Source organism: Oncorhynchus mykiss, chromosome 16 (assembly GCF_013265735.2).
Source record: "Oncorhynchus mykiss isolate Arlee chromosome 16, USDA_OmykA_1.1, whole genome shotgun sequence".
Classification (NCBI taxonomy): domain Eukaryota; kingdom Metazoa; phylum Chordata; class Actinopteri; order Salmoniformes; family Salmonidae; genus Oncorhynchus; species Oncorhynchus mykiss.
The window spans coordinates 60,607,137-60,630,784 of record NC_048580.1 but is presented as its reverse complement, the minus strand read 5'-3'; the positions used below and the strand labels follow the sequence as shown (position 1 = coordinate 60,630,784).

Below are 23,648 nucleotides of genomic sequence, written 5' to 3'. Positions count from 1 at the left end.
GATTAGATCAAATCACCCAAAATGTGAAAAACAAATGCCTCCTAGGACTACATTTCCTCCCCTGCACAGATATGATCATAGAACAGAGCTATGTAGCCAACCTTTTATTTATTTATTTAGTGTTTTTTTGTGGGGAATAAACATGTCTGGCCCTTTACGACTGTAATTTGGCTGTAGTATAACAACCTCTTTCAATTTTCAAACACTTGTTTGATGTCAGGAAATAAATTCACAAGATCAGGAGAATTTCCTAACCAGGAAAAATATTAGTCCCTAGCTAAGAATTTTGCACTCAAGGCCTCTCTGCATGCTAAAGGGTCACCTTAGTTGTTGCATAATAGCTTACTGCATGTTGGCCATCAGACTTTGTGACCCTTTAAGGAGCTGTAAAATACCTTTCACCACTCTACTAAACATGATCTAAATCTGAGTATACACAATAAAACATCGCAAGGAGGACTGCAGGAACAATGTAAAGCAATAGTGGGATTGTAAAATGAGAGATTCTTTATTAATAGAGTCATCAAATTAGTGTCAATATTCTGCATAATGTGGATGTGTCAATATTTTGTATTATGTTAATGTACATTGTATGAATGATATAATCATGTGGTTTGAGTGCCTACATTTGCAATTTTTTTGCTAACCGCAAAATTGTATTCATTCTCAGGTCATTTGACATAAAATTACCAATGTTGTACCACACTTGAAAACAAAAGCCCTCTGACCTCAATACATTTAACAGTCAGGTGTGTGAGGCTACTGTAGTCAGTATGAGATGACGCACTTTTACAAACCACTAAAAATAGACAAATGGATTTCATTAGGCAGCGAGACACAGACTTGCATACTAAAACATCTTAAAATAAGTACAAATAAAAACCCAATGGTTAATTTGGTTACAAAACCAGTTTGTGTCCATAAAACCTCTCATGTGGGATTGTAAAATAAAAAGTGCAAGAAAGAGAAATGGATCACAGAGTACATTAACCATGAATGAGGATTTATTCTATTGCTAAACTGCATGATTATCTAATCAATTTAAATGTTTTACCGTCATTCAGCATTAAACTTATTTATACAACTAAATGCATAGCTAGCACCCTATGATGCTGTCGAATCGTCAGTTTTGATTTGACCATTTAGGGCCATCGGACAATCATAATGAGGCGGAACATTGAAAAATAGCTCATCATCAAAGCAGAGGTCATCTGAGGGTGATGCGAGATACGGCAGCTTTAACACAAAGCCTGTCAATATGCCCCCCAGTGCTGCCACTCCCATAGTGGAGAACACAGCTGCAACCTGGTAGAGGGCCTGTTCCCTGGCACTGCGCCCCAGACCTGGCTGCAGACCAGGGATCAACTCCTGGAGCTCCAGAAGCTTAGGATCTCCTTCCATAGGTGCCCTGTGGCTAAAGATCTCATACATGCTGGGTCCATACACCTCCTCAGTGGCTGTCAGGATGGCACATATCCCTGCGGCACAGGATATGAGTCCTGTGAGGCCATGCAGGTTGTGGATACCACACTGGTCCTGGATCCGGAGGTGGCGGGCCAGGAAGGGGCTGAGGTACTTGTATCCCAGCATGCAGGCGGTGCAGCCCATCACACCCAGCGCGTACGCAGCCGCAGGGGAGATCATCATGTCCACCGACGCCCCTACAGTCACCCCGCCCGCCAGGGTCACGTTCTGGATGTCGGCCATTGTAATCTTGCCATTCTTGTTGAGCATGGCAGAGAGGGCGAAGGCGGTGAGGGTGGAGGAGCTGAGGCCTATGAAGGTGTGCAGGATGGCCCTGTGCTGGTCATCTCCCTTCAGGGTTAGAGCCGAGTTAAAGGAGGGCCAGAACACCCAGAGGAACAGGGTGCCCATAACTGACAGGATGTCTGACTGGTAGCTGGTGTTCTCCTTGGCGTGACCCTCGTTCAGACGTGGCCTGTACAGGACAAATGTTGCACCCAGGCCGAAATAGCAGGCAAACAGGTGGATGAGGATGGATCCCCCTGCATCGTTGATCCTCAGGTACTTGAGCACGGCCCATTCATTGACTGAGAACACTGGGACCTCCAGCAGGGCCATGACTAGGAGCTGTACTGGGCTGGTCTTTCCCAGGACAGCCCCGAAGGAAATGAGCACCACGGCACAGGCAAACTCAGCATTGATCAGGTTGATGACCCCCAGGTGGATCTTCCCAGCATGGCTGAACTGGAAGTAGCCCTGTACCAGGATGGCCCACTGGATGGCGAAGGTGGCCGTCAGGAAATTGAAGACCATTCCACTGAAGCCGTAGAGACGGAAGAAGGCCAGAAGGCACCCAAATCCAATGAATATCATCACCTGAATGTCAGCAAAGTATGGGTAATCTCGGTACAGTGCGTTGTCCATGGGTTTGGTCTCATTGTTCTGCAGTTTAGCATTAGCATCATTGTCATAGGTGACAAAGGCAGTGTAGAGAGCTAGGAGGAGAACCTCCAGGACCAGCACCAGGACAGGCAGTCTCACCCTCAGACTGGTGGAATGCTTTTTCATGTTGAGAGCTTTTTCAGACAAATGACCAGAATTGCTTTTCTCTGCCTTTATATCATCTCACCCTCGATAAGAAAGGCCTAGAACATTGCTGGAGTTTTTACTAAGACTGATGTGCATAGACCACACCCCCTTTGTAGAGCAACGTTACTACTTGTACTTTGGCCTTTACAATAAACCATCTCCCAGGCATTGTGTGGAAAGCTACTCTGAAATATAGTTTACCAAGTTACCAATTACTTCACACTGGAAAAAGTTGAGCTACATAATGCTACCCTGAAGATAATTATTGTTTGTTTAAAGTTACTCTGAAAAAGCAGTTCACTATATCAAAACTACCTTGTGAAAAACTATATCTAAATCTAAAATGTCATATAATACAAAGTTAAGAAACATGACCGTAGGAACATCACTTTTAACAGTTTTTCAAAACAGTATTAACAGTGTAGTGAGATCTGTGTGACAGACAGAATGTGAGCATGTCGGCTAGACCAGCGGTCATTAACTACTGAAAACACTATCAACATTTGAATATAGTTAAACTGCCAACAAGCTACTGCAAAATGTAGTTGAATTACATGTTGTGGTACTATTCCCCAACACTACTCCCAGTCAGAATCTGTTTCGCAATTTTACAACACAACGCAACCTTCAATAAAATTATATAATGAGCACAGATGGTATACACCTGACTTCAGGATGATCATTGTAAATGAGTGTGTCACAGGTGTGATGAAAACCCTTGAGTACTGTGCATGCTTCAGCCATTGTGCTCCTAATTGAGTCCCTGCTAATTGATTGATTCATTGAGAACTGTGATTGTCTCCCTGTTTTTCCATGCCTGTTTTTAACCCTTGTTTCGGGTCGTTTGAGATGTGGCTGTGTTTGGGAGGGAAGCAGCTGTTTCGTTACGAGAAGGATGATGTGACAGATGATGTGACAGATGATGTGACAGATGATGTGACAGATGATACCCTAGCTGATACCCTAGCTGATACCCTGAGTTTTAGGTAGTTGTAATGCTTTCCCTCCACCAGCACAGAAACTTGTTTTTATTTGATTTGATTGTAAAATAGTTTTGTGTTCTGGCCTCCCATTTTTGTGCAAAGCTAACATTAACTAGTTTATTTATGAGAACTGGCCGTTCCTATGTTCTTCCCCTGAATCCCAAACGTAAAGAACCTTTGTAAACTGGTATAAATATGATTCTGAACTCCCTATGCTCTTGGTGTAAATCTTGGGTTGTGTAGTTGGATCTATGGTACTGAAAGGAGTTTAGCCATCACAGCCCCTCTCAGCCAGGGTGTGATGTGTTTCCACAGAGTACAGCATAACACCCTCATGATCAAAACATGGCATAATCACTTTGTTAAAAAAGATTGAGGACTGTGCATGCATTCTTACTGTGCGTGGCCGCTAATGGAAATTCTCCCAAAAAATATAGCTAAAATAATGTGATACATTTTGATGACTGTTTTTCTAGTGCTAAATCTGGGGCAGCGTGAAATGGTTAAATGTAAACAGGAAAATAAAGAATTGATTGAATCCTCAATTCATCAGTCTGAGAGGTTAGCATTATTCATGTATACTGAAAAATAAATAATTTCAAAGCTTTTACTCAGTTACAGTTCATATAAGGAAATCAGTCCATTTAAATGAATTCTCTAGGCCCTAATCTATGAATTTGACATGACTGTAAATAAACATATGCATCTGTTGGTCACAGATACCTTAAAAAAAAGGCAGGGGTGTGGATCAGAAAACCAGTCAGTATCTGGTGGGACCACCACTTGCCTCATGCAGCACGACACATCACCTTTGCACAGAGTTGCTCAAGCAGTTGATTGTGGCCTGTGGAATTTCGTCCCACTCCTCTTCACTGCCTGTGTGAAGTTGCTGGATATTGGCGGGAAATGGAACACACTGTCGTACACGTCGATCCAGAGCATCCAAACATGTTCAATGGGTGACACGTGTGGTGAGTATGCAGGCCATGGAAGAACTGGGACATTTTCACCTTCCAGGAATTGTGTACAGATCCTTGCAACATGGCGCCGTACATGATCATGCTGAAACATGAGATGATGGTGGCGGATGAATGGTACGACAATGGGCCCCAGGATCTCTTCACGGTATCTCTGTAAATTCAAATTGTCATTGATAAAATTCAGTTGTGTTTGTAGCTTATGCCTGCCCATACCATAACCCCACCGACACCATGGGGCACTCTGTTCACAACATTGATGTCATCAAATCGCTCGCCCACACGATGCCATACATGCGGTCTGCGGTTGAGGCCGGTTGGACATACTGCCAAATTCTCTAAAACAATATTGGAGGCAGCTTATGGTAGAGAAATTAACATTCAATTATCTGGCAACAGCTGTGGTGGTCCTTCCTGCAGTCAGCATGCCAATAGCATGCCCCCTCAAAACTTGAGACAAAACTTTGTGTTGTGACAAAATTGCACATTTTATTGGCCTTTTATTGTCCCCAGCACAAGGTGCACCACCAAACTGCAGTCAGTTCAAGACCCTGGTGAGGACAAAGAGCACGCAGATGAGCTTCCCTGAAATGGTTTCTGACAGTTTGTGCAGAAATTCTTTGGTTGTGCAAACCTAGAGTTTCATCAGCTGTCTGGGTGGCTGGTCTCAGACGATCCCGCAGGTGAAGAAGCCTGATGTGGAGGTCCTGGGCTGGTGTGGTTACATGTGGTCTGCGGTTATGAGGCCGCTTGCACTTACTACCAAATTCTCTAAAACGAAGCGGGTTATGGTAGAGAAATGAACATTAAATTATATGGCAACAGCTCTGTTGGACATTCCTGCAGTCAGCATGCCATTTGCACACTTTGAGACATCTGTGGCATTGTGTTGTGTGAAAAAACAGCACATTTTAGAGTGGCCTTGTATTGCCCCCAGCACAATGTGCATCTGTGTAATGATCATGCTGTTTAATCAGCTTCTTGATATGCCACACCTGTCAGGTGGATGGATAATCTTGGCAAAGGAGAAATACTCACTAATAGGGATGTAAACAGAATTTGTGCACAACATTTGAGAAAAATCTGTTTTTTGTGTGTATGGAACATTTCTGGGATCTTTAATTTCAGCTCATGAAACATTGGACCAAATCTTTACGTATTGCGTTTTGTTCTGTGTACATTACATGGGTGGAAAGAGTATTGAAATACACTATATATACAAAAGTATGTGGACAACCCTTAACATTAGTGGATTTGGCTATGTCAGCCACACCTGTTGCTGACAGGTTTATACAATTTAGCACACATTCATACAATCTCCATAGACACACATTAGCAGTAGAATGGCCTTATTGAAGAGCTCAGTGACTTTCAACGTGGCACCGTTATAGGATGCCACTTACCATCAAGTCAGTTCATCAAATGTCCACCCTGCTAGAGCTGCCCCAGTCAATTGAATGTGCTGTTATTGTGAAATGGAAACATCTAGGAGCAACAACAGCTCAGCCATGAAGTGGTAGGCCACACAAGCTCACAGAATGGGACAGCTGAGCGCTGAAGCGTGTAAAAATCATCTTTCCTTGGTTGCAACACTCACTACCGAGTTCAAAACCTCTGGAAGCAATGTGAGTTCCAAACGGACTCTGGAAGCAACGTCAGTTTGCTACATGAGGCTTATTTATAATGGTTAAGTTGTTATGAATGCACTGATGTAAGTGGACGCAAGTTGCTACTTTGGAAAAAAAGATGTGCCTGTTGTCATAGCGATAGATCGAGGATTTACCGATGTAACCCATTTTAGCTTGGACGTTGCCGTTGAGGGCTTTCATCATTTTAAAGTAGTCAATTGGGTGGGGATTCCTATGAGTTGGGTGCAATTAGCCAATGAAGAAAAGGAACATTTAAAATGGAGATAGCCTCAATGTCACTGCCCATGCTGTGTCATATACTATAATGGCACAGATGCAAAGATGAGGCCTCTATCTATCTCTATGGCCTGTTAAAACTCACATCGACCCTCTCCTTGGCTAGAATGTTCCCACCTGATCTCACCTCACCTCCTCCCCGCCTGCCTTCCATCTTTGAGACCCAAAGACATCTATTTCCATTGTTAGAGCTGTCACTTGACTATCTTGTCAATATAATAGACAATCGTTGTATAAAGGCAGGTTGTTCTTTCCTCAGTGTTGTTCAGTGTTTGTGGTGGCATGGGGCGGCCCAAGTCCTTTTTCTTTTCCTTTTTTGGGTGTGATCTGACGATCAGTGCTGTCCAGGATCCTTGGGTCTCCCCTACCCTAAAACCCTAACCTTAACCCCTACTCTTACCCTACCATAACCATGATCTAACCTTAAGTCTTACTTTACCCTTAAAAATGTTAACTTCAATGGAGTAGGGATGTCTAGTACTGCATGTTCAATATCCTAGTTTATACTAGCTTGATATTGTATAGGCTACTTTATATTATGTTATTAGTTATGACACTGGTTAATCATGTCTGTGTTGTATCTACCCTTTAGTGTCCTCCAAAACCACAACATGATTTCAGAACCTTACCTATCATACCTACCTGCCTTACAAGCAATACCATATCTCCATCCTACCCCTCAATGTGCTCCTGTGTCCTTTTCTAGTTAATAACTACTCTGAACTGGAAACCGTTCTTACAGATGCACCCTAGTGACAATATCACTCCTTAACCTAGCTTAAGATACTGTCCACCCTAGTCCTTTTCTTTAGTTACTATAATTACATTTTTTTTCACTTGAGTAATATGTGTGTATTTTTCCTTTATACACCGGCCAAAACCAGAGAACACTGGGCTAATTGTGCGCCGCCCTATGGGACTCCCAATCACAGCTGGTTGTGATACAGCCTGGATTTGAACCAAGGTGTCTGTAGTAATGCCTCTAGCACTGCGATGTAGTGTCTTAGACTGCTGCGCCACTCGAGCAGTCTAAGTACTCGGAGTAAAAGTAATTTAGTTACTTTTGATATAAAAACATTGACCTTGATAATTAGCTAATTCCGCTAAGGTTACCTGAATGTTCTTACACAATCTTTTCCATGCATTAAATTGAAAAGCAAGATGAAATTAATGTAGTACGAACTAAGTTAATTTACTTTATGAGTTGCACAAAAAAAACCCTAGGATTTGTCAAATATACTATTAACATTTGAAAATAACTTAAACATTCAAAGCTATTAAAACGTATTGATATATGTAAAAAATCAATACAAAATAAAGTGCATTTTTTTTGCCAGACTTCAAAATACTTCCATAAATAACAGCCTGGCCAGAGCCATACGAAACATGTATGTATTTTTGAGCACCTCCAAGATTTAGACAGCAATGAAAGTAGGGAGGTTGGTCTAGGAGGATGGATGGGTGTAATCCGTGACTGTCTAGCAATCCAAAGGTTGTGCGTTTGAGTCATGTCGGCATAACTGTAGAATTTTAGCTAACTTTTATTCTAAACTTAACCCAATACATCTAACCTGCTTTGTAAATTCACACATTTTTTATTACAACCATTGTTTTAGTTCTCCTAACCAGTTACGTAAAATTATCCTAACCTTTGTCGTTAGTTTCCCTAACCGCCAATGTTAATTCTCCCCGTAATTCTCCTTTGTTGTTACAGCGCAACAAGCAACCTGTTCTCAGAGAAAGATGTATAATACTATACATCCTCCGAGATATATGATAAATTGTCATCCAATTTGTATGCTATAGAGCCCCACAGTGGACGTATCATAATACCCATAAAACCTATTGATCAAACAGGGAACTGTTCCAATTCTTTTTTTCACCATACATTTTTTAGAAACACTTAAAATAAGGGCTATGTTTTGTGTAGGACTACACTAGTGTGACGTTTTGATAACCATGTAAATATCTCTCAGACAATGTGACTTTTATCAATATAGTCGGCTCTATTTCCTCTCAGATTCTAAAAATTATATTTGGCATAAAAGTAGTGTCACGTCCTGACCTTAGTTCCTTTTTTATGTCTCTATTTTAGCTTGGTCAGGGCGTGAGTTGGGGTGGGAATTCTATGTTTTGTTCTATGTTTGTATTTCATGTGTTTGGCCTGGTATGGTTCCCAATCAGAGGCAGCTGTCAATCGTTGTCTCTGATTGAGAACCATACTTAGGCAGCCTGTTTTCGCCCTTGAGTTGTGGGTAGTTGTTTTCTGTCTCTGTACCAGACAGGACTGTTCCGTTTGTGCCGTTTTGTTCTAGTGTTCAGTGTAATTAAAAGATCATGAACACGTACCACGCTGCACCTTGGTCCTCTCCTTCTTCCACCAACGACAACCGTTACAGAACTACCCACCGCAAAAGGACCAAGCAGTGTGGTAAGGAGGAATGGACATGGGAGGACATTCTGGACGGGAAGGGATCCTACACATGGGAGGAGATCTTGGCTGGAAGGGATCGCCTCCCATGGGAACAGGTGGAGGCAGCCAGGAGAGGTGAACCAGCAGTACGAGGGAACACGGCTGGCAAGGAAGCCCGAGAGGCAGCGCCAAAAATGTATTGGGGGGGGGGCCACACTGGGAGATGTGCTGGGCTAAACCTCCAGCCAGGACGGGTTGTTCAGGCCCTTAGTTCGAGACCTCCAGTGCTCCTCCATGGACCGGTTTATCCTGTGCCTCTTCCAAGGACCAGGCCTCCAGTAGATCTCTCCAGCCTGGTGAGTACTGTGCCTGTTCTAAGAACCAAGTCTCCTGTCTCCCTCCAGTCCGGATCTGCCAGAGTCTCCCTCCAGTCCGGATCTGCCAGAGTCTCCCTCCAGTCCGGATCTGCCAGAGTCTCCCTCCAGTCCGGATCTGCCAGAGTCTCCCTCCAGTCCGGATCTGCCAGAGTCTCCCTCCAGTCCGGATCTGCCAGAGTTGCCCGTCTATTCGGAGCCCGCTGAAAGGGTACCCAGTCCGGGGTCAGCGGCGAGGGTCGCCGCTCCAAAGGCGCCTAGACTAAGGTGGGCCTAGACTAAGGTGGAGTCCCACGCCAGAGCCGCCACCGCGGACAGATGCCCGCCCAGACCCTCCCCTATGGGTTTAGGTTTTGCGGCTGGAGTCCGCACCTTTGGGGGGGGGGGGGGGTGTACTGTCACTTCCTGACCTTAGTTCCTTTTTTAATATCTCTGTTTTAGGTTGGTCAGGGCGTGAGTTGGGGTGGGCATTCTATGCTGTTCTGTTTGTATTTCTATGTGTTTGGCCTGGTATGGTTCCCAATCAGATGCAGCTGTCAATCATTGTCTCTGAGAACCATACTTAGGCAGCCTGTTTTCACCCTTGAGTTGTGGGTAGTTTTCTGTCTCTGTCTCTGTACCAGACAGGACTGTTTTGTTTGTTCTGTTTTGTTCTAGTGTTCAGTGTAATTAAAAGATCATGAACACATACCACGCTGCACCTTGGTCCTCTCCTTCTTCCACCAACGACAACCGTTACAAGTTGACATCATGCAAAATTACAAATCCCTGCAAGCTCCTGCACGTCGTCTCTAGCAGACACCTTTGCTGAATCAATTTTAAACTTGTACAAGACAGTTCACAGAATTTTACATTGAAATAAATATTGCCAATTTATTCATTACTACATCAGATAATCAATCCAGAGATTCTTACCTTTGCCTCGCTTTGGCAGTCTCATCCAGATCATCGTGGCATTTATAGTTCTTTATGATCGCCACATTAAAAGCTAATTTGCATTTAATTTAGGGGGGGTAAATACAGCCGACTGTATTGATAATATTCACCTTGTCCAAGAGATTTACACTTATCAAAACGTCCCGCCAGGGTAAGCCTACACGTGCTTTTAAAATCCCCTGTGAAAAATGAATGGTGGGAAAATGATTGGAACCATTTCCCTGTTTGATCGCTAGGTTTTATGGGTATTATGACTCATACTGTGGCTATTGTATGACTGAGTAAGACGTATGACGCAAGTGTCATATGAAAAACAAGGTCTTCTGGTGCACTTTGTCCATAAGAAAAATATGCCTACAATCTTTGGAGCTTTGCTTGGTGAGATAAGAACACTTGTCACAACAGTGAGTTTAAATAGTGCATTGGGATGTGTCTGCCTAACCTGCATATGGTATTTCACAATTTTTTCAAACCGCTCTATGGTAAACATTTAATCTATAACAATGTATTATATACATATTTTTACCTCTAACAATGTATCATATATTTTAAAAAATGGCTTACCTCCTTTTTCGTGATTTCCAATTGGTAGTTGCAGTCTTGTCCCAACCCTGCAACTCCCGTACGGACTCTGGAGAGGTGAAGGTCGAGAGCCATGCGTCCTCTGAAACATGACCTTACCAAGCCACACTGCTCGCTTAACCTGGAAGCCAGCCGCACCAATGTGTCGGAGGAAACACTGTACAACTGGTGACCGTGTTAGTGTGCATGCGCCCGGCCCGCCACAGGAGTCGCTAGAACACAATGGGACAAGGTCATCCCGGCCAACCAAACCCTCCCCTAACCCGGGCGACGCTGGGCCAATTGTGCATTGCCTCATGTGTCTCCCGGTCGCGGCGGGCTGCAACACAGTCTGGAATCGAACCCGGGTCTGTAGCGACGACTCAAGCTGACTGGAATGGTCTCCTGCCCCCCTCACATATAAAAGTACTGTTTCACTCCCAAAGTATTTCCCTGTCTAGAAAATGTCACTGGACCAAAGAAGTTCATGAGTGTTTTTAAGCATTTAATATGCTTTGAACTGTTTAGTAAGACCCTCAATAGTTTGGCTATAAACAAAGAATACACCTGCAAGCAAAGTTGTAATAAAATGACTTCAGTTTATTGCATTTTGTGCAGACAAATCTATAAAATGGTTTGAGGAAACCATTAGCCATTGATGTATACGCCTTTGACATGGTAAAACAACACAGTAAAACAACTGTTTATATATCATTATTGAACACAATAGAGAATACATAGTTCTATATCTGTAAAATATTAAACTTGCATTGACACACAAATTAAACATCTAAGCTCTACTTTGATAATTACTGTTTTATTTACAGATGTCCCATCTTTATTCTTCATCTTTTCATTAAATACAATGTCCTCTCTCAAACAAACACATGCATACACATACACACACACTCAGCAGACACTGACATAACTGAACACGCCACTACATTTTTTTCTACATCATCACTCCTTGTTCCTTAGGAGAGGGAACATAAAATTGTGAACACAAAACAATTACTAATCAAGATAGCTATTCATAGATCTACATAAAGGTCTACATTTAAAAATGCATTACAATGCTCTTATGGACCCAGTATAAATACAGTATCATACGTGACGATTTAGAAACACTAGCTTTAGTTTTTTTTCTCCTGCTTGCGTTAAGTGCTCACACTTCTTGAGATGATGAAGGAATCATGAGGGTTGCACAACAATTCAACCTTCTAAAAAAAAAAGGAGGCTTATTCAACATTAATACAATGTGTTGAGGTTTACTTTACTGTCATGAAAACGGCACATCTACATGCATATACTAGGTTCTAAAGTCTTAGGAAACCAGAATAGAGAACACACAGTAGTCCATTCTCAGTAAAAGCTACAAAATCCCCCTCACACTATGCATTGTCATCAGTTAAATCAGCAAAACAGTTCCTTGCTTAATCAAGAATAGGTCTGTATGAAAAACAATTGGTATTTTAGAAGAATATGGGTGGAAGTGCAATGCAGCAGTTGGAGCTTGTACATAAAATGGCAGTTTTTTTCTTCTTCAAATTCATCCATATAGTGCACAGATTTTGACCAAGTCCAAAAGTGCCCAACATTGCAAATAAAGGGTGTCATTTGAGACACAGATGTAGAGGAAGGTTCTACGAATAGAATGATGTGTCTAGATTTCCTTGGACTGAATAACTCTTCACAAGGGTTATGATTGATTAGAGTTGTATTTCCCCTGTGACTTGTGATTACACTGGAAGCCGCTGACATACTTGTATTGGGGGCAAACTCAGTGTTTCAGTTAAATAATTACATAATTATTCATTTTCAATCTAAATCAACATGTATCAAGAATTATTGAGCAAATGTGCACAGTAAGACCATTGCAGTTATATTACCACTGTGATTTACTTTTTGTGGCCACAAATGCTTTACCTAAATTGTAAAATAAATACATTTAAATAAATATAAAAATGCGGAATATTAAATTGCAGAAACACACTACATTACGTGCATGCATTAAACCAATCACAATTATTCACAATTGTGCACATATGCGCTAGAACTATCACAGTGAAAAGCCTGTCCCTGCTTTGGACTGACACAAATAGCCTCTCAGCAATATAACATGTTGGATTCTAAATGAATAAATCAATGGTCTAAAGAAATTGGCTGAGTTTATTCAGGTTCTTTTACAGGGTTGTAAACAGAAGTGCATTCCAGATGAACACTTTCATAACTTCAATGTAGTCTGCGCAAGTAAAGGTCCAATGTAACAGGGTAAGGATACATGGATTTGAGAGCCCTTATCACACCCTGTTTGTTAAAAGATTTAGATTATCTGACATCTTGTTTTACTCAAGAGAAGGTTTCTAATGTACACTGAGTGTACAAAACATTGCTCTTTCCATGACAGACTGACCAGGTGAAAGATATGATCTCTTATTGATGTCACGTTAAATCCACTTCAATCAGTGTAGATGAAGGGGAGGAGACAGGTTAAAGAAAGATTTTTAAGCCTTGAGACAATTGAGACATGGATTGTGTATGTGTGCCATTCAGAGGATGAATGGTCAAGACAAAATATTTAAGTGACTTTGAACAGGGTATACTAGGTGCCAGGGGCACAGGTTTCAGTGTGTCAAGAACTGCAACGCTGGGTTTTTCACGCTCAACAGTTTTCCATGTGTATCAAGAATGGTTCACCACCCAAGGACATCCAACCAACTTGACACAACTGTGGGAAGCATTGGACTCAACTTGGTTCAGCATCCCTGTGGAATGCTTCAACACCTTGTAGTCCATGCTTCGAAGAATGTAGGCTTTTCTGAGGGCAAAAGGGGGTGCAACTCAATAATACGAAGGTGTTTCTAATGTTTTGTACACTCAGTGAATATTTCTAGGGCTGTCAAACAATTAAGAACATTTCATCGAATTAAATTGCAGGATTTGCTGTGATTAATCTCAAATTCAGAATTAACTCAAATTGAGCAGTAATTTAAGATTTCTTTTGTACAGAAAAAGCATTACAATAATATTGACACCTTGATTTTGTCCAAACTAATGGTAAGCAAAATTAGGTACATTGTTAAAGCACATTTTCTTTATCGTCAATGTCAACTTGTTTGTCAACTTGTCAACTTGTTTTTTAGCTATATATTAGGTATTTTGAACATTTCCAGACAATGCAATTAATTAGTACACTACAATTACAAAAAGTTAACTCAAGTTAACTCTGACAGCCCTGATATTTGGGACATGATACTTGGGAAACACCTGAAGGATGGTAGTTTTACTGCAACAATTCTGTCACTGACATCCTTCCCCCTTCTAAAGATGGAGTCATCAAACATGTGAATATAATACCATACTGTAAAGGTCTCTCTGACCTCTGCCAAAGGTGGAAGCCCTGGTTTTGTTGTAATATTAATAACTACCACAGTCAAACTGCTGGTGAATCAGTAGGTTGGTTGGTTATAAGGGAGGATTTTATGTGTCTATAGAAACCACATATCTAAGAACCATACTGTAGCCAAACATACAGATGATCTGCACAACGGACATCCATGTGCCAACACACAGCCATTTTCCAAAACATAGATATTCTAGTTCTATAGTTCGATGGCTCCAACACTCGTCATCTCATGTACTCAATAACTCCACACACAAAAAAGCTATGAATCTACTTGATTCCGAAGATTGCAGCATTTGAAACTTCAGCTTCATGCAACAACAATAGGCTCAGCAGTGTACTCCCAAGCCCGGATAACATCTTTCACCCATGTCAAACTGTTGATATGGCGATGGACACAGCTGAACTTTGCACATATTCTGACAAAATATATGTCCAAGAAATGCCTTATGTTTTAGTTTTACAGTAGATTTGAAATGCATAGATACCCAGTTGACACAAAAATTCATATTCCAAATCGCCATATCTTTTAAAGTTTTCTGTAGTTAATTGATGACTGAGGCCAAACATATTGAATCAATTACTAGTCTCCCTAGCCAGGCGGGTTGTAAACAATGTTCCAGCTGTGTCTGGGTTTTCCGAGACTAAACAATGACATATTTTGAGTTCAAAAGATACTCTTTGGACAATTTACTTTATGCATTACTCAATCCAAATAAGATTTCAGCGAGAATAAAACGTAAGAAAACCATATGAAACTACTGTTACAAACACCATGCAAACAGGGATATAATACATTATTTTTAATCATATTAATATTTTGAGTTACTGTATATACATTATAGTATTTTAGATTTTATTTAAATAGTTAGATATTTATATATACTGTATAGCTAAATATTTCCAAGATGATATTATTTTGATTGTAGGTAGTATTTGTGTGACACTTAGTAAGTGTGCTGAGTGAGGTTAACTATTTACCACTAACTTCTAGAAAAGACCCCAGACCTAATCACCTCTTTCCCAGCTAAGAGCTGTCAACAAAACGTACTGGCGTGTCTTACTGGGATCCAAGGGACCAGTCAAACACCTAAAAAGGTCAGTCCCCTCATTGACTTCAGCATATTTTAAAATCTATTTGGGAAACACCTGAATATTTTATATCTCAAATAAACTCTATATATTTTTTATCTGCCCTCAGAACTGCCCTTAGATATCTAGTTCAAATGATTGTTTCAGGTCTTCAATCTAAACTTAACTTAATTGAGCAATATTCGTCAATGTTGGTCCTCAAGTAGGCTGCATTTGCTCCAACTAAATAATGCTCAGTAGAGATGTTGGTTGACTAATGTCAGCTGTGAATCCCTTTGTATATATATTTTTTTATCACAAAAACAGCGTCATGTCAACATCAATAGTCAGTTAACAACTCTATTGACTATGTGATTTGTTGGAGCAAAACGTAGCTGACTGTTGAACCTCAAGGACAGTGTTGAAAACCACTGACTAGCTGCCTTGCTATTCAAGTCACCCCAACCCTGTATGCCCTTTCTACTCCCCCATATGTTTTTGGTTCAATATTTACACATGGATCAGTATAGCAGCTTTTGAAATGTTAGAACCTCTATAATGTCCTAATATGTTAGATAAACGATATCCTTCACATAAATACAGTGCACATCACACAAAATATCCAGTTTTTACATAAACTATTCAATAAATAAAATTCAACAATTTTCTTTTGAAAACAATATAATACAAAAAATAATTGAGTTATTTATATAGATAAGACTTTATATAATATGTTTCTACCACATGGTAAACAGTGCCCTCCACGGCACAGAAACTAATATGTGAAATACTTGCAAATATGAGGTCTGTATGTACACATATGTATCTATTTCCATATAATATTTGTTTACAAAAATAATTAATGATTCATGTATTAGTTCAGGGTTGATGCTTTAGACATGACCTTGTAAATATGCAGAACTTAGGAATTGACAGTAATATTATATTTAGCAAATAAATAGCTGTGCCACATTGAAAATAAATGATGTTTCTTCCCATTCTAGTACAAAGTTGTGAAGATTCGCAGTAATGCTGGGTTCAAAACTATCCATTCAAACCAGTTGTAATTTCACTGCTAAATTCCACCTTACACATAGTCAATTCGATACACAGTTTTGCCTTGGTACTACAAAGAGGTTTGTATCAAAAAGGTATTTATTTTCATATGGCACAATTTGTATGTTTGTATTTGGCAAGAATTATAGAATTCACATTTCTAGACTGGAATTAGTGTAAACCAAATCATGATGAAGAAAAATATGTATTTACTAAAAATATATCACAAACATAGTTTGAGTGTCTCTAAATTAGCAATTCACATTTTCTAATGTAAACTACTACATGGTAAAATATTGAAATGTTTGCCATTTGGTATGATAGTATTAAACAAATATAATGTTGTTTTAGATGATAACACAGTAGTTTCTTGCAATTACTATCTACGTTATATCAATACATTTTTCACGGTTTCTTCTTACAGTCCTATCACTGGTATAACAATAGTTTATGCCACCTAAAAGTCTTGTCAGCACTCTAGGTATAGCTAGTAGTAATATATATTAAATGATTGGACAAAGGACACTATTTACAGTAATCAGCTTTTTTTTGAGGGGGGGGGGGGGGGGGGGGGGTCAAAGGTTGAGGTCATGATGTGTCTCTTAGCAACTTCAAATATCTCATTGTACTGTTTTCTTCACAGTATCACAGTATAAAAAGCCAGGGTTGTGATCAACACCAACTCCATCATAATTGAGTCAATTCAATGACAAATTAAATGTATTCAATTCATTAAGCACATTTCAAATACCGCCTGTGAACTGACTGGTATGAACGCTGTTCCTCTCTCCTTCCTTCCGACTGTAATATACTTCACTGCTGCTCAGGTGTCCTCAAGGTAACAATCCATAGGAAGACATGTTGCTGATGACTGATGAATTCTCGACCCACCCTCCTCCCTCAATGATTTCAACACATCGTATCGTACATAACATAAAACAACCAAATGCACAACAAAAAAACATACTGTATTCTCTAAATAAATTAATGCATACATTTAAAAAAAAAAGTAAAACATGAAATAGACCAGCAATGAGAATATATCCATCCTTCTCTTGCAAGTAACCCACATCCCTACAAAAATAAGAAGAAAAGCAACAAGATTGACAGACAGATAAAATAAAACACAAGGACAAACACAACAAAAACATCTGACCTCTAGTTTGGGGAATAATTTGTCTTTTGAATATGTCCACTCCTCTGTATAAGAAGAAACTCATGTGCCATTTGACATCTAGTGATCTGATAGCCATTGAAGAACCTAAACAGGTTTGATTCCACAGCTTTCTAGATGATGAGATGAGCAGACATTATGCTGGTAGAGGTGATTGAGAGTAAAGGAGAATTGAGCTGGTGCCTTTGGGGGGGGGGGGGGGGGGGGTACTAACTACGTAGTGCAAAGTGAGCTGATATGTTTTGGGACGGGTTTATGTGTATATGGGTATGTGTGTGTGGGGGGAGGGGTGTTGGTGGGATGTGAGGGATGTGACTGAAGTAAAGATGCAGGGGGCGTGGAAGCAGGGGCCATAAACCATTAAGATGCAAGGTGAAGGGGTGTGGATTTGATTTGAGGTCTCTCAGGAGTAGATGGTGATGACCTCGCGTCCACCACCACGTACTAGGAGGACCCGGTTGAGACCCTCGGTGAGGACTTCCAGGAACTCCATATCTGAGAAAGGATTAGAGTTAAGGAATAAGCAAGTTTTCACATCTGGCTTTTGTAGCCTATTCATGCTAGCTATCCTGTTGAGCCCTTTGGTTTCACTTACATTTATGACAGTAGAAGCTACGTATTGTTATAGTATTATAAAATAGAGAAGTCTATAATATAACATATCTATGACAAAGATATGATAGGATACAGTTTTCCTCTCCCATGCGGTTCTTGGGTGGTCCAGGCATGTTGAGCAGCACTAGCTTGGCCTCCTTGGACTTCTTCATGATGACCTCATTGAGCCTCAGCGCTGTGTGCATGCGCCTCACGTTGGACTGGTTCCTGACGGGAGTAGGTTACAGAATGCATGTTGCATCATTACTGCTATTTCACAACAAGCATGGAAAACATTTAAACATCATGCTAATATAATACTTACAGGCTCTCCCACTCCCTGCAGCATGTTAAGAAGAGAATGACAATGCAGAGATCTTTACGACACTGAACTTACATTGAGAAGTTGTGTTGTGCGGATGACACTCAAAGCCTTTCAAACCTTTGTGGTATTACTTCTGAAACTAGCTTATAAACAACTGCCACCCCCCAACAGTAACAACCTATAAATACTTTGACCTTATTTTCTATTTACTTTAAAGGGAAAGGGGGATACCTAGTCAGCTGTACAACTGACTGCATTCAACTGAAATGTCTCTTCCGCATTTAACACGGTTTAGGAATACACTCCCAGAAAAAAGGGTTCCAAAAGCATTCTTCGGCTGTCCCCAAAGGAGAACCCTCGTTGGTTCCAGATAAAACCCTTTTTGGTTCCAGGTAGAACACTTTTGGGTTCCATGTAGAACCAACCCTCTGTTGAAAGAGATGGTTCTACATGGAACCAAAAGGGTTCTATCTGAAACCAAAAGTGGTTATTCAAAGGGCTCTCCTATGGGGACAGCCGAAGAACCTTTAAAGGTTCTAGATAGCACCTTTTTTCCCTAAGAGAGTAGTCCACACAAGCCTTCGGACACGTGATTGAAAGTGAAAGTGACAGCAGACTCACGGCTTCATGTTGAAGATGTCTTTGACCCCGCCCTGCTCTGGGTGGCCTGCTGCAGCCTGGGTCTCAGCCTTGTCTGTCCAGGTCATCTGCACCTCCGACCCGGGGGTGGCAGCGCTCCCTGCGGGCGTGGTGGGGGACGTGGGGTTCTTATTGTGGATCAGCTGCACCTGTTTAGGGCGGGAGACAGCCACAGACTAAGAGAGGGACACCACACAACAACGTGACAGGGTGAAGGAAAGAAAGAGATCTGTCAGTTGGGGTGACGCAATAAAAACACCAGACCACCACTGGGCGGTGAGTTGAAAGCACAATTGGGGCACTGTAACAAAGAAACTAGGTAAGATGCCGTTCTGTCATATCCCTTCTTTATGCTGTAGAGGAAAAGGTCCCCTTAAAATGCTACACGCCAGAGAACAATGTCAAAGTGAGAGAATTGCCATTTTGACAGAGGATGAGGTAAGGCAGTAGGCCTAGAGTTGACAGAGGATAGACAGAACAAAGAAAAAAATGCAGCGGATGAGAGAGATGGTGAAAAATAGAACCATTTAAATACAGCAGAATGAAGGACAGATAGAGTAGCACATGGGGATGTGTGAAACTTACTCCTCAGCCTGAAGTGTCCCCAATTATGCCAGAGAATAGCTAGCTTTTCATGTGGTGCTGACTGGTAAGACGCTTTAGGAGGGGTGGTCACGTCTGCAAGCAAGGCACAGGTCCTGGGTTTGAGGCTCGGTGTGAGTTGAATCAGTAGGATGTGGTACTAGCTAAGCAAGCAGCGTGGTGTCCTTTACAGTGGTGCCTAGTGACTCGGATCTACAGTTGCGCTCAGCTCAACACTGGGATCAATGTTGAGTAAGTTCTAGGGGTGAATGTAGCACGTGGGAATGTGTGAAACTTACTCCTCAGCCTGAAGTGTCCCCACTTATGCCAGAGAATAGCTAGCTTTTCACATGACGCTGACTGGTAAGATGCTTTAGGAGGGCGGTCACGTGCGCTAGCAAGGCACAGGTCCTTGGTTGGAGCCTCGGTGTGAGCCAAATCAGGAAGAATCGGTGCTCGTTAAGCAAGCAGTGTGGCATCCTTTACACATAGTACAAAGGTTGATCAGAGAGTTAGGTATGAGGACACTTCTGTACCTCCTCCTCTGGTTTCTCCTCCACGCTGACTCCTGCCGGCTCCTCACTGCTCTGCTGAGACTGCAAGTTAGACGGGTTCTTACGACGGATAGAACCACGGGATGAATCAGTGATGCTCTGGATCTGTGAAAATCAAAGCAGCAAGAGGTTTTAAAGAAAGACAAAGAGTTCAAACATGAGACTTTGAGTTGAGATATGTAAGTTACTGGTACAACAAATCACAGAGAAGCAATGTGTCAATACTTGACAGATTATAACTGGAGGGGTGGATAGCTCAACGCAAAGCCAGATTTGATGCTTATGTTCTGTAGCATGTGTTTTTCTGTATTTTTTTTATTTTTACATGCATGACATTATAGAATGAATACTTGTTTTTGAAGTGGAATAGTCATTGTTAGAGCACACAGGTTGTTCTGTAAGTCCTCACACTTTATCTTATCTGATGTTAATATTGTTCAGTCTGCTTTCTTGATTAATGAGATAGATCAGTCCAGGGCAAGTGCAGACACAGAGATTGCATTTTAAACCTAGCTCAGTAATTATAATCATTCCCCTGCTGCCTTCCCCTGTTGCCTGCATTTCAAAATCAGTGAGTGATGATGGCTGGCTGAATACAAATAACAAGGTAGAGGTGAACTATGAGTTATACATTAGAGGAGGGAGGTGTCAGGGCTTACTTCTCTCTCCATCTCATTTTTGGTGAGGTGCATCTGTTTGAGGATCTGGGAGCGCTGCTCCATCACCAGGGTCTTCTCATATGTATAGGCTGAGATGTCACTGTCATGCTAAAAATGGGTGTTAAAACATACTGTATCAATGCACATTATTTGACTGAACTGCCATTGCTCTCACCAATACATCACCTTACGGAGCATATGTTAAAAACATTTAACATGGTTTTGTCTCTCACCATTTCCACCACCTCGACCTCGGCATCGATACGCAGGTGATACAGGAAGGTGATCAGGTCTTTCTTCATCTGGATGCTGTTGTCGTCCATTTGGGCCACGGTGAAAATGCGCATCTTACACTTCCTCCAAACCTGTCAACACAAGAAAGTCTATGGCTGATTGCTGAATAACAAACACTGAAAAACATGTTCTCTCCAAATCCCCAAAATGGGATCCCACCTTGTGCTGGCGGAGAAGGAAGGGCAGCAGCATCAGCATGCCTCCATCATGGACGATCCACCACACGTCAATGTGGCCTTCAGTGAAGCGTTCTCCGTTCGACGGGTAGGCAGCGATGTTTTTAGGGACCAGCAGAGCCATGCTTGCTGCAGTCGTCTCCCTAACCACCTCTGCAGAGGTGTTGAACATGAGTTAGGATATGATGATGATAACACACAAAACCTTCCCAAAGCATTCTTAGCATAGTGAAAAACCTGTCATCTGACCACCTCTAACTCACCGATGAAGTTCCTGAAGCGCAGGTTGTCCTCTGCCTGTTTCCAGGTGCGTGGCCAGCTGACCAGCACAGTGTTGTGCTTCAGGCCTCCCAGCCCCCCGACCTGGATCAGGTGGGAGGTCCCATCCCTCAGGTTGGAGGAGATCACCACCTGGGAGAAACCCTTCACCTTCTCTGTCTCCATCAGCTTCCTCAGAGACTGGAGCACACAGTGGAAGAGAGACCAGGGTGTTATAAATGATTCATAAATGATTCATCACTGTTTCTGTGTGTGTGTCTCTCAGACAGTACAAACCTGATCTGCCTTCTGGGCCTCTGCATGGTTGTTGAGGAAGGTGCCCACCACTGAGGTACCCACGATGGTAAGACCTTTTCCTGCTTTCAGCTGATTGGTCAGGGACAGCAGACGGGGCTGCTCCACATTCTGTTCTGAATCCATGCTCACCAGAACCATAATCTGAGGCCTAACCAGCAAGAATATCAACCATCAGTCACATTCAGATTTACAGAGAGACTAAAGCTGGAAACCGGCAGAAATACCATAGATAATGTATTTTTTATTATTATTCATGAATATCAAATATCCATATCAAATCTCAATATAATCAAATACATTTCCCTTGAGTTCAGTATGGTATAGATGATGACTAAAGCTTGTGCAATAATGGAAGTGTATCTTGTAGTTGTGAGTACCCCTCTCTGTGACTCACTGACCTCCAGTTCTTGGTGTGAGGCGGTCCCTCCTCCAGCCTCATGAGGGCGAAGCGAGCAGCGCTGAGTGAGATGCCACGTATACCATCTCCCCACTCCTTCTCTGCCCTGTCACACAACACCGAGCAGAGAGTTAGAGCCAATTAACAATCAATGAACTGAAATGTTCACTGATGCTTAGTATGTGTGTTTAATAGCCTGTGAGTGTGAACATGAGAACATCCCAACAGTGTTTAACCATTGTATTTCAAAATCTCCAGTTTGATTTATATTTCATTCACATATATTTTTTAATGCCAAGAGTGTGGAAAGCTGTCATAAAGGCAAAGGGTGGCTACTTTGAAGAATCTCAAATATAAAATATATTTTGATTTGTTTCACACTTTTTTTTCACTATTATTTTACAATGTCGAAAATAGTAAAAATAAATACTTTCGACTGGTACTGTGTGTGTATTGTAATATATATATATATATATATATGAGGACAATATTAGCATTACATGTAAGTCAGTTTTTACCATCTCCTCTTTGGTCACTGTGAGAGTTCCACATGTTGTGTCTGAAAGTGGTGACATGCCAAATGGTGCTAACCGGACAAATGTAACTGCTATTCCTACTTTCTTTTCTTTTCCTAATACGTATAATCCAATCTTTGAGTCTCCTGTTGCTCTGAAATCTCAAAGTAATCTGACTTGTATTGAAACTCTGTGATTTTAAATGCAGAAAAGGCTTGACATTTTAACAACTTAACATGCATAGTTTATTACCTAAAATGGATCATGTCAGGATGTGGACCTCTCAGGCAGACCCTGATATTTTTATTTGATCTGAAACTTGGTTAACTGATAAAACTCTGGTTAAAATGTGTTTAGGGCTGATAGGAAAGGCCAAGGTGGTGGTGTTGCAATTTACACAAATAATCTTCTTTCTTTGTCTCTGTTAAAGGCTACCACCAGTCCTTAACAATTTGAATTTTTGGCTTTAAGTCTTTAGTTGGGTTTAAACCAAAAAATAACAGTTATGTGAACCTATTGTCCACCCTCCACCAAGAAGTGTGTACTAAAGGAACTCACTGATTTAATTGCAATATTTATAACCCCAGAGGTGTTGATCGCAGGAGATTTTAATCTTGCATGGGGAATGCAGGATGCTGACTGACTGTTTAAATTATTTTTGTACTAAATCTAAATTTGTGCCAGCTGATGACAAAGCCTACTCGTCCAAACTTAAAGGACCCTACGAACTTTGATTGACGTCATATTTACAAATACTCCAGAGTAATATGCTTGGAGTGGGGTATTTTCTTTGGATATTAGTGACCACTGTCCCATTGTATGTGTCAAAGATATACGGATGACTAGATCCATAGAGGAATACATTTTTTTTTAATGAACAGGCCTTTTTTTGTGATCTTTATTTTGGTGAC

At 41.3% G+C, this 23,648-nt stretch overlaps 1 protein-coding gene across 3 annotated transcripts in view; it reads right to left on the bottom strand.

The window, feature by feature from the left end:
* Positions 1 to 139: 139 nt before the first annotated feature.
* Positions 140 to 23,648, bottom strand: part of LOC110492468 (solute carrier family 12 member 5) — a 114,420-nt gene continuing 90,911 nt past the window's right edge. The window contains exons 16-26 of one of the 3 annotated variants that reach the window (XM_036947476.1): positions 22,224 to 22,328; positions 21,805 to 21,973; positions 21,513 to 21,708; positions 21,233 to 21,402; positions 21,013 to 21,144; positions 20,780 to 20,887; positions 20,103 to 20,225; positions 18,967 to 19,133; positions 18,346 to 18,360; positions 18,132 to 18,248; positions 140 to 2,407 (exon numbers count right to left, since the gene is read on the bottom strand). In XM_036947476.1, coding sequence (XP_036803371.1) covers positions 1,105 to 2,407; positions 18,132 to 18,248; positions 18,346 to 18,360; positions 18,967 to 19,133; positions 20,103 to 20,225; positions 20,780 to 20,887; positions 21,013 to 21,144; positions 21,233 to 21,402; positions 21,513 to 21,708; positions 21,805 to 21,973; positions 22,224 to 22,328 — 2,605 coding nt within the window. In that variant the 3' untranslated portion in view covers positions 140 to 1,104. Of the gene's footprint in view, positions 2,408 to 16,333; positions 17,922 to 18,114; positions 18,249 to 18,345; positions 18,361 to 18,966; positions 19,134 to 20,102; positions 20,226 to 20,779; positions 20,888 to 21,012; positions 21,145 to 21,232; positions 21,403 to 21,512; positions 21,709 to 21,804; positions 21,974 to 22,223; positions 22,329 to 23,648 lie in introns of those variants that run through there. The other 2 variants (XM_021566815.2, XM_036947475.1) reach the window with 2 other exon arrangements.